Raw genomic sequence first — 12,017 nt, 5'->3', positions numbered from 1 at the left:
GAGAGTTGGTTCTCACTAGTAAAACAACAGGATGCATGGAGATCAAACAAACATGTTTGGCTGTGTGTGGTCTTTAACAGATCAGCCTTGTCAAAATGTAATCTTTACCACCAAGAGAAAAGACAGTCAAGGAAGAGTATCCTCTGCTATTAAGGAAAGCCACTTGGTCATTGGATTAACCACCACAAATGGAAAATCTTTGTCTCCCTCTAGTGGTTTACTACTCCAGCTGACACAGATCTCAGATCTGTGGATGTGTGAAGAAATGTCACATGCTGTAGAAATTGTAAAACACTCTGGGACAAATTCAGGCCTTGATAAACTTAAGTTAACTTGACATTATGCCCCCATGATCATGACCTCACGAACCAGAGCACTGCCAAACAGCAAATAAGGCATCATAGCTGCCTGTCTAAAAAAAAAAAAGAAAAGAAACTTATAAATATGTATCTTTCATTAACACAGCGCAATGATGATGCAGCAATATTCAAACATTTATTTACGGGCTTCATATCAATATTTTGAATAGCACAGTCAGTAGTTGGAGCACATGCCAGTGTTACTAATGATCTCAACCACCATCTACATACATTAGCACCATTCAGTTGTACAGTAAGTCAGTTGGGGGGGGGGGCAAACACGAATCCTAGGTCCCTTTACAGAGTACTTAGTCTTGGCAATGGTGAACAATAACACAACAAAGTGCAGCATATAGTTATAATACACAACAAGTGCCAACCACTAGGTGGAGTTATACATTCAGGGATCTGGCAACCATATGAAAAAATAAATCACTCTTCCTTTACTTTTTAGATTCTATGGGAATGTCTTAATGTTTGAAGCAACACACTTGAGTGTAGTGTTCAGTTCATTTCAATAACTATCCTGCAGTTCCACATTCAGGAATACAGACATAACTACAAATATAAAGGTAGTGAAACTAGACTTCATTTGCTGCTGTTTATCACAGTGGGTTGTCAGCTTCCTGATTTCAGGCACAGAATTAGTACATAATCATTTACCAGCAGATCTGTAAAAGAGGCACATTGTGTTCACAAAAGAAACAACCATAATTTAGCTTTCTTCATGAAATGTGACACCAGTGTGTACTGTGTCCGTACTCAGCTTACTCAAGTACTGGAAAGGCCGCAGAAACTCTAATATATGAATCTCTGTACAGTGAAAACATGATAAATTGATTTGGATAATCATTAGTTGAACAGAGTAAAGTATTTATGAGTATGTGTGTCCCTCTCTTTAGTGCTGCTCAAACTAAAGCATGCATCTAAGCCAAGGCAATGATGCACACAGACATGTTGCTCCAGTAAGCCCAGATCACAGTCAGGTATCAGATGAGTTCACCTGGGTCAAAGTATATTGTCACATAAGTGCAACACTCTTCAAGAGGGAAAAAAAAAAGAGAATTCAGCCTGGTTGGTCAGTGGTACAATTTGTTTATGACTGCAACTGAAGCTGGAACATTTGGTTTAGATCAACAGGTCAAAGTTCAAGGTTCAGAGGTTGAAGTTCAGGTGTCAGCAAGTCATTGTTCCATCTGCCTGTAGGAGATGGTGTGTTGAAGGCCAGTGTGCTCAGTAAGGCTCCATCTTGATCCTTCTGTACAAGCAGCTGGTGAACACCATCCCACAGATCTGAAAACAGGATGCGTTAGGTCAAAAAAGCGCTGCTCAGTCACCATGGAGGCCTGCAGGAAGCTTGAATTTTATTGACCGTGGGGATAGAGATGGGTTAAAGGTGATGGGGTTAGCAAGGAAAAGTATGTAGCTGGTTACTGTGGGGATGTAGGAGTCAAGCAGCCATTATTTCAGCAACATATGTGTGCACAGGCTTGCATAAGCACATGCTTGATGAGGAGTTGGGGGTTTCGCAAATCCAAACCACATTTATTAGCTTCAGTAAATAGCTTCACTTTTTTTTTTCAAGAAAAGTCAGACTTGAGCAAAAATGTCCCTGACAAACATGGTTTTAAAAAAGAGAAAGCTCAATTACAATTATGCCGTGGGTTCAAAAGTGTTGCACCTTGAGCTGGTGTTGGAAAATGATACAAAATTAAAAGAAAAAGGGAGTCTGGTATTAACACCTAAATTGTATTCCAATACGGGTCCTTAGAAAACAAAACCATGTTGTGCAAATCCTGTAAAATTAGGCAACACTGTTGTTTCAAATTCATCTGGAGGTGCCAACATTTATAAAGACACATGATCTGATCCTACAATCTTTTGGCACCTGGGTAAGCCCACAGAAGAACCTAACCCTAACCCTAAATCCACAAGACATAAGCACTATACTATAGACTATTATAGAAAAGGCCCAAACATACAGATATTGAAGAAGAACAGATATTGACCTAAGTCTGCAGGCCTGCCATGCTTGATGGATAAACCGGCAAGTGGCCAAAGTCAATCTTTGAGTTTCTAAAGGCCCTCTCAGAAAGACTTATTGAGCGAGTCAGCATTGTGCATTGACTCATCAGTGTCTCTCTTGAAGCAAGTTTCTGATTTTCCTTTTTCCCTCTCTGCCATCACCACAGGCCGCTATGTAGAAGCTCAGAGAGGAAAAGCGAGAAATGCAGCCTCTCTTATTTCAGAGGTAGATAAGAAAACAAAAAAAACAGGCTACTATTCAATGTTCAACTCATGATAGCCTGGTCTATTTTAGATTGTAAGTAACTACAGCAACATGTAGTCCAAACATGTCCAAATTAAAGATAAATAAAAAATAACAGAAGTGTAAGCTTCATTACTTCTTCTGTAAATTCCAGTAAATTTGAACAATTCTATCCCCACATCTAGTTATTATCTTACTAAAAATATGTTGAAGCCTGATGATGAAGGTTTGAATTTAAAATAAACTGCCATTTGGAAAACCTTGGTATACACAGTAAAAACACATTTCATTGTGGGTGTTTTTCCTTTTCATGTCAGCACTGGTACTTTACAGAACGAGGCACTACTGAATACAGATACAGCCCATCACTCTCGCCAACATCATTGTGCAGAAGCAGCAAGGTTTTGATAAATCAAGCCATTCTTGTGATGTGTTGACCTTCACCACATCCTTTTCAGCCATAGCAGCGCGTTGTCACAACATGCTGAGCAACAATCTGCAATATACAGCCAAAGCCAGACAGGTGCATGCTTCACACTCAGCAAAAGATCAGGTAAGAACATAAATATGTTCATTTAGTCTGAAATTAGCTCACTGCACACAGTCACACGAAGACAAACATCAAATTTCCACAGTGCTGTCCAACCTTGTCTTTCCAGTTGATTATACCACAAAGATGCTCTAGAGCTAAATCACAATGTACCGAAGTCCTCTTCCTCTTCTTTATAGAGCAAATAAATAAAGCAGGCTGTCAACACTGCCCCGGCCAGCTACAGTCACACCACACACAGACACACCACACACAGACACACATGGACATAAAGACATACAGCACAATTCACCACAGACAGGTTAGTGTGGCAAACAAGACATATATGTGGTCTGTGCCATAAATTAGAATATGACAACTACAGTTAGTCTGCATTAACATGAATTTTTAACAGATCTACATTATTTCAGTCTGACCATGACTAGAGACAGGAAAACAAGCCAACATTAAGACAGAGTGGAACAGTTGACAAAGACGAGACATACAGCAAGTCTGCACTACAAAATGACAGCAAGCATATGCTTGGATTGGAAAGTGTTCAACCGTCGCAGCACATTTTCCAGGTACGTTCTATATATTTACCACCTCATCGATATGATCAGCATAATGCCTTAAAGGGATTAAAAACCTGCCACCTGCTCTAAGCATCAAGGGGATCACAGACTGATGATTCATCGTCTTTTGATGTTGCAAACCTTGATTATTATGGTAGAGAACGTCTGGCCTTATGTCAGCAGGATGACTGGCCTTATTCTCAATTCTCATGTACCCGATGAAAGCTGTTCAGACTGAGCAACATGTAAGATGGTGGGAATTAAAGGGCAAATCAGTCTTAAGAATACCACTAGGAAGAATCAATACATGTTTGTTTGGTCTCAAGTTTCTCTCAAGTTCAATTTACACAGAGGTGGTGCAGAGCAATACGAGGACTGTCAGCCAGCACAGAACTGTAAAAAAGCACCCCTGTATGCTACCTTGGGCTCTGAAAGGCTTAAAAGCTTAAAAGCTCGAGTCCATATCAGACTGGGACAAATCAAATAACATGAATGAACAAAATCAGATAATGACTGAGAGACTAGGTTGAGATGAAAAGAAGTGTCCATTTAGAGGATGTTAACCTATGACAGTGCATTTTCAGTAATGGGAAGATTAAAACCCATCTGGCTAGGTTTTGTATGGTTTTACTCAACAAAGGGACAGCAATCCACTTACAAAAAGGTAAAAGCAGGATCTCATTTTTGAGCAAATAAAATTTGCACTTGTAAAGTTCAGTTTACTCAGGATGATGACAGCAGAATAGCACTATGTTCTTCAACAACTACCTAAACTACATATCGCATTTTACTTACCTGCAGACAAGCCACTCCTATTCCCACCGCGCCGATGACCAACAGGTGGTCAGCCAGAAACTGCTCCAGCTTAGTGATGCAACCACCCTGCAGAGTCAAAGGCTCAAAGTTAAAAAAGACTCAATAGCCAACACATACCATTGTACAAATTAGGCGCACACTCTACTTGGTTTATTTCCAAATTGTTGCCATGAACAAGAAAACCTTGTGCAGAGAACATGCAGGTTTATTCCAGTCTAGTCAGACAACCTTAGCTTATTTTTCCACAACAGTTTTGTTACTTTAAGGGAAAGGGCATAAATATAGAAGATAATACAAATAAAACCGACATTTCCCGACAGTGATGCAGTTATTTTTTCAGCCCAAACTTACAACAAACACTAAATGGCAATATTCATCCCTCATGATATGTGATATCATGTGGACAAGTTGTTCTGTTCTGAGAATATATTCTAATGTTTACACCTTTGCACATGATGGAGGCGGTGTTCTTCACCTAAGCAGTGCCGATCAAAAAAAAACACCTCATCTTTTATTAATTCCCAGAGAGCTCACTTGATCAAAGCAAATAGTGTTTTCTCCATTTCTGTCAGTTTTTAGTTCAAGGCAGGAAATATCAGGACATGAGGATGTTTCGGATGTACTCCAGTGGTCCATGAATTCTGCATGATATTTACCGAGGAGTTGGACTGAATATGGTGCTCGTCATTTAACATTTTTCAGAAGGATGTAGTCCACTGACCTCCACTTTGTAGATGTTGGAGGGGTGGTCTCTCTTTCCACAGTGAGGGGTGATGGTCTTACAGCAGCTGTCGGGCACCACCCTGCCGTCTGCCAGCTTTGATGAAATGTACACACTCACCATCCAGTCATGGGAGTTGTTGCTGCCACAGCACTTGAACTGGAGGGGCAGAAAGAGGTAAGCAGAGGGTTTGGTTTCATGGTGTCACACCCTGTTAGAAGAGCACAAATCCCTCTTGTTTTCGTAATAACTTTGCTAATTTTTTAAAAGGCTAAACGCTGATAAAAATTATTTGGCTTAGGCCACTTCCTCGGATCAGTATTCTGCAAACTTTGACAATTCTTGCAACTGAAGGGAGTGGTGTTGTTCCTCTCGGGGGGAAAATTACTGAAACTTTGGTTCTATAATTTTACTTGTCATTTTCAGAACAATACTTTGAGCAAAACCTGATCAATAACACAAAGCGATGAGAAATTTATTCTACTGAATCTCAGCATAATTTATAACTACTTCATATATGGTAGCTGCAGACTGAGTCATGGAAAAGTGCGACTATACTTGGCCATGAAGAATAGTGCAGCGTATAATTTTACATCAACCAAACAAAACCTCAGAGGCTTTTGTAAATACAGGCCATACGTCCTGTTGAAGTCTGTCCACGGCTAATGTGATGGCCTCCTTCCCTGGCTGGGCGTAGTTCTCCGTCATAGTCTGGTTGAGATGCTGCTTCAGCTCCTCACTCAGCTGGAAATGGGGATCAAAGAGAGACGGCAGACACACACATTGAGAAACTCTGCGAGTGTACTAGGGAGGGTATGTGTGTGGAGGGGGTATTCATGGGAGAGAACAAAATGTATTGTGTAACCACAAGCGTCATTTATTACACATGGGATACATCAAATGCAAAAATGTGCTGGAGTGACGAGTTTTGAAGTGATAAACTTGACAAAAGTCAAAGAGTGGGAGGATTAGGGCAAGAAAGACAGCTAGTCCCACACATCTGTGAAGGCTGTGATTGGAAAGACAGATGAACAACACACTGCAAAAAATATACTTTAAATATATCCTTTGATGTGTGTATACATTTATCCTCAAGCACAAATGCATGCACACTCACAAACACAAAACAGATAGAGTGGATGAGAGCCCTTATCTTTAAAGTGACTCTATCCTGTGCTGAACCCTTTTCCATCACAATAAATAGCATAGTGCACTCTGCAGTCCTAGCTGACTGACAGGCAGATGTTTGTGAGATAACAAGATGCTAAGAACTGTGAATTAGAAATGCTCCAAACACTGAACGTAACTGTCATTGCAGGTGGCAAACACTCACATATAAAAAGGAGGAATGGCATAAAAACAAAAGGTAAAACATCTACTGTGGGTTCTGCAGTGACTCATCATCATCCATGTCCTACGAGACAGATCAAAGACCTCTGGGAAGCCCTTTCACACAGGGAAAAAAAATTATGAAAAAAAAAAAAAAAGAGAGACGAGAGATGATCTATAGGGGTTCACAGGAGCCAGAAAACGCATCAGTCAAATGGGGGTATCCTTGTGGATTCATTAGTGGGCATTGCTAACATCCTCAAAGCATGTAATGATGCCCTGGAGCCTGTGCCCCTACGCACCAGCTGTTCACTTTATGAGCTCAGTCATCAGAATCGCAGATAAACAAATATGAGATGGTAATCAAGAGGTAATGAAAAGAAAAACTTTTCTAACCTCTATTCTACAACACTGCTTCGGGGGCCTCATCTGTTTTAGGCACCTCTGATATTGTAAAAGGGAGAAAATCTAAATACTTAAATTTCAGAAGGGTTATTCTATCTTATTATGTCCCTTCAAGAGGAAGGGTTCGAGGTCACAAAGCTTCTCGCCATAATCACCCGGTGGCCTATTAGGTATAAGCTAATTGCAGTTACTCATGACTGTGAGGTCACTGCGTGCAAAGCAATCTAAAACTGTAGAGCCCCATTCACAAGCAGCCTCGGTGTGCATTATGCAAATGCATGAAAAACAAAATGATTCAGGAAATTTTGAGGCCTAAGATAACCAACACAGAGCAAGCATTCAGTGCAGAGTACACTGAAAGAAAGAAGCTGTCAAATGACTACAGGGATTTTCACAAATAATTATCTATGACATTTTAAAGGATTAAAGACCACTGTGGCGTAGTTAAATGCAGTCATAATTGTTCAGTTCCAGTTATTTAAAAACATGGAAATGTGTCTGTGTCTAGAATTGGTATTTGGTTCTGCTGAATTTGCTCTGGCAGTTTGGATCTTTGATTGTAGGCCACCACTCCAAATACATATCAATAACAGTGAGTAGCGACCACTTACCCTCTGGTAATAGACATAAGCCAGCACTCCGGCCACCAGTTCAATCAAGAAGATCAACAGCAGGCAGCAGAAGTACTGTGGATGAGAAAAAGGACAGACAGCCAGTCAGAGTAGCATGCTGAGGTAACTCATTTGGGAACGTTGCTCACTTTCGTCACGGCTCACTGAAAACCTCCATCAACTGTCATTGTGCTGCATCTGTGACTTCTTCCACAGATGGCAATGCTGCACAAAAAGAGACGACCAAAATTCAATTTGACAGGCTGCTGTATCACATTTCGCTCAGGCATCTTTTAAAGAGTTCTCCAAGCTGCTTGAAATCAGCTCCATTATGTATCATGACCAATCTCAAAACGACATCTAAACAAAAACTAAATTAAGGTGATTCACTAATAACTATCGCAACAGCATGTAAATTAATTTGTATTCCTCAAGAAAACGAATCAAGTGACAGTGAGGCTGAAAATAACAAACTAAAAATCAACGCCTCTGCAGCTACAAACAAAGATGTCAATGAAAAAGACAAATGGAAAAGCGCTGGTGGCTCTAATTGGAAGCTTCATCCTTAATCATGAACACTGTTGTACATACTGAAATGCAGGGCATAGTTATATAAACTGTGTAGTGAACAATCGCCCACACATTTAGTGTGCTAAGACAGATAAGCAAGATCAGAACTACAGCTTTCTCAGGCTGAAATAACACAAGCACTAAATTTTCATAAAATGGTTCATATACCCCCACAAACATGGGTTAAACCACGTAATGCAAACACACATGCATCCAGTAAGGCCCACCTGTCACAGAGCAGGACACAATAGTTTGACAGCAAACTGTTGTGTCCTGGCAAACTACTAGTCAAACAAACAGCTGCAGGGAAGCGATGATCTCCCTGAATTAATATGACACTAAAGCAAATGTTCTCTTTGGTTTTCTTGTCTTTTGTTGCTGGTGTATTTCAGTTATCACAGCAATTATGTCATGCAGAAACACAGCCTGTGCCGTATCTCTTGGTTACAAGATTTCAAAAAACACTCCAGCCTTTGTGTGCCTGCTGCCCACACAAAATGCTAACTTTACCCCTTCTTTACCCTCTCTCACACACACACACACACACACACACACACGCACGCACGCACGCACGCACGCACGCACGCACGCACGCACGCACGCACGCACGCACGCACGCACGCACGCTGACATCACTCATTAACTTCCAAAAATTAATCTGTAAATAGCACATCAATACAATTGATATTCAACCAAAATGCATCAAAGACTCCAAATCCTCTACGCCTCAATGTCTTCACTCCTGCAAGCCAGTTTCTCTCTTCTATGCTCCATCCATCAACGCTAGATAGATAGACCTATAAATAGTCCTGCAGCAGTGAACATTCACCTCCCGCCTGCTTCTCTCCCACTGGGCCCGGTCTCTGAAAAATAATGAGGACAGTAAGGGTCCTGTCATAGCCATTTGTCAACATCCAGTGATAGACCTTAGATCCAGTAGAAAATGGATGAGTTCCATGTTATGTTGTTGCATAGTTGTTATGTAGTTGTGCAGAGAAAGCAAACCTTAACACACACATGTGGGCGAGCATCTAGCTATTCAGTGTGGAGCCGACGATCAAAGACCGCTAACCAGTAAACTGGACCATCAGCATTGTTGAACAGTGCTCACGTGACCATTCAACTTACAAAACTAATGAGCCAATATGGCTGCTGGGTGTTTCAGTATGTGCAACATAAGAAATCCACCAACTTTTATATCAGAATGTTTGATATATGTTTCCTACAGTGGATTGCAATGTGCACCTTAAATTACAAGATTCTATCACTGGTATGTCTTTGGAGACCCCTTCAGTACATGAGTGGTATTTTTTTTTTTAATATTATCTTATATTCCTATTACATACTACTGTACAAACCAATTCTATCCATTTTGAAAATCCTGTGTGGTCAAACTGAAAAATACTAAAAGCTGCCAGGATGCATAATCAATCTGTGAAAGGTGAAAGCTAAAAGCTCAAAGTTGTGATGAGTTGATTTTCTGTCTGTCTGCTACATACTCAAGGGTATTTTAGAAGCAAGTGCTGCCCACTCTTAAACCTTCTCTGAGAAAAACTATCCTCCTTTGTATTTGGAATTCAGTTGTTACCCGTCAAAGTAAATACACGTGCACATATGTACCATTTTTGTAAAGGCATCAAAAAACGAGAAAATAGTAAGTAACACAAGGCAAGGACATCAGTAGAAACCCCTCCATGAGTCCCCTGTCTTACCGTGGACAGACAGCTTCTCTGCTCACGGATGACAGCACAACAGCCCAGAAAACCTGTAACCACCACCAGGCTGCCAGCCAGGATTAGGATATATGCAGAGACAGCAAAAGTGCTGGAGGCTAGTAGACTCAAGTAGTCACTCTTCTCCACCAGTGTCCAGACTCCTACACCCAAAACAGCTGCTCCGCCCACCTGGAAGAGAAGGAGAGGCAGGAGGTGGTGAGGTAAAACAGGTAAGAATTAAAATTAGAGATACTATAGAACAGATATATGGGTATAGCAAAAGAGATGAAAAGAGTCCACAATAAAAGCATTGTGAAAATGTGAGTCATAAAATGGAGAAATAGGAGACACTGATAACTTAGAAAATATAGTACAAACACTGACTGTGTCATATCAATTAAATCAAACAAATAAAAGACAAAAAGGGCAGGAAGTGACAAACAGGAAGTGAGTTTAGTAATATTGGATATCTCACAAAAATACAACAACATGAGAGGACAGTGGGAGGGCGTGAAAAGGGGCATAAAAAGGGGTTGAAAGGGAGGGAGAAGTGGTCAGAATAACAGTGGCACTTCAGAGGTCTAGTCAGTGCATAATGGCCACTTCCTTACAAACAGTCCTGGATAATAGACCCAGGGTGGCGTCCAGATCTGTTCCTCTCATCAGTTTCAAAGACACGCAGATAGGAAATGCCTCAGAGGGTCTCTGCCCTTCTTCCTCCTGTTCCATTTCCGTCCAAAGCAACATCCACAAACTCACAACAACACAGGCCCAAGAAAGGAAGCACCGCTTGGATACAAACAGGACCCAGAGGGAGGTGACTCTTCTAAAACTATAGTATATTTACAACTTTTAATCTATTTTGACAGATTTGGTATTTAGCAAAATAGCTAAACGTTTGGTATTTTGTTCCGTGTTTGGTATTTTGCTCTAGTGTGGCTGCAAAGTGATGTGAAGAAAAACATGGGGGAGAGCCAGTGGTCCAAGGAGGGGAGAGAGAAAACATGCTTCTTCAGGAGATGAATTTTAAAAGGTGTTGCCAGAGGCTGATGATAGGGCTTGATCCCTTTTCGCTCTCTTCAACCTCTCCCACAAACAGACCTATTTCGCTCTCTGTACACGATATTCTCTTTGCCTCAGACTGAGAAATGCTTCAAAGTGACCCCAGACACTTTGCACAGTTTTCGTAGAGAATTGCAGTATCATAAAGTGCGGTGCCAGAGAGCGGGTTTGACACACTGCTTCCCATCGTACACTGACAGGCCCTAAATAATCTATGACTCACTTTGGGCCGGGTCCATCGCTCAGCCATTTCAAAGGCAAAACTCTCCTTAATCTTCTCCCTGCCTCTACACGGCTCCTTCCCTCTAATGACTCTCTTTTACCGTGTCTTATAGTACAATATTTGGATTTCCCATTCACTAAACATCTCTGGCGAAAATGACCTCTAATTACTCCATTTCAAAATGCGACTTATTGATACCCATCATCACTGTGAGACCTGTCAATGTTATTGCTATACATTGGCTGCCAAACGAGGCTCAATTTAGAGCTTATTTAACGCCGTCTGAGGAACACATTGTGAGTAAATGCAAATACCTTATATAGTTTTATGAGTGTAGGTAACCTAAAAAAACGAACTACATTTACAGCTCTCACTTACCCAGAAGAGAAAGTTGAAAACAAAGAGCAGGTACTTCAGACATACTGTCAGCCAGTCCTCCTGGTCATCTTTATAAACCGCTGACATCTTCTATCCTCCTCTTCGATAGTGAAAGTGCAGATTTTTTCCTCACTGCAAGAAGAGGTTAACAGGAAATATATATCAAACACAATGTCAAAAATGCTGCGATCCATGTTTAAAAAGCTTTCACAATAAGAAAACTTCAATTTCAACTTAAAGACACAGAAAAGACTGCTTCTGCTGCCTAAATGCATGGAAACGAAACGGAATAAACTGATAACAAAACAAAGACACAAATAGCGACACTAACAAGTAACTGAAGCAGGTCCAAATGAAACCAGGCAAAGCAAATCTCCACATGTCGAGGCTCAGCTTATTGTCAATTGACAGCTCTGCATAAATCGTGCGCCACGGCAAGTGAGAGTGATCAGAGT

General features: G+C 40.9%; 1 protein-coding gene across 1 annotated transcript; it reads right to left on the bottom strand.

The window, feature by feature from the left end:
* Positions 1-470: 470 nt before the first annotated feature.
* Positions 471-11,685, bottom strand: tspan11 (tetraspanin 11). The gene is made up of 7 exons (XM_070853657.1): positions 11,563-11,685; positions 9,897-10,088; positions 7,615-7,689; positions 5,909-6,013; positions 5,270-5,428; positions 4,528-4,614; positions 471-1,652 (listed from the first exon to the last, which is right to left on the bottom strand). Exons 1-7 carry the CDS (start codon positions 11,647-11,649, stop codon positions 1,593-1,595), a joined length of 765 nt encoding a protein of 254 aa, XP_070709758.1. The 5' UTR covers positions 11,650-11,685; the 3' UTR covers positions 471-1,592.
* Between the last annotated feature and the right edge of the window lie 332 nt (positions 11,686-12,017).

This window comes from Pempheris klunzingeri, chromosome 22 (genome assembly GCF_042242105.1).
Source record: "Pempheris klunzingeri isolate RE-2024b chromosome 22, fPemKlu1.hap1, whole genome shotgun sequence".
In the NCBI taxonomy this organism is placed as follows: domain Eukaryota; kingdom Metazoa; phylum Chordata; class Actinopteri; order Acropomatiformes; family Pempheridae; genus Pempheris; species Pempheris klunzingeri.
Note: the sequence above shows the minus strand (reverse complement) of the source record. Positions and strands in the feature narration are given on the sequence as shown.

What these genes read in the sequence shown, in the direction of transcription:
- tspan11 (XM_070853657.1), bottom strand. Translation starts at nt 11,649, where the DNA reads ATGTCAGCGGTTTATAAAGATGACCAGGAGGACTGGCTGACAGTATGT. An exon ending in CTTATGTCTATTACCAGAGG is followed by an intron (nt 6,014 to 7,614) that starts GTAAGTGGTCGC and finishes CCCCATTTCCAG; the next exon opens with CTGAGTGAGGAGCTGAAGCA. An exon ending in TAGGAGTGGCTTGTCTGCAG is followed by an intron (nt 1,653 to 4,527) that starts GTAAGTAAAATG and finishes TCCTGTTTTCAG; the next exon opens with ATCTGTGGGATGGTGTTCAC.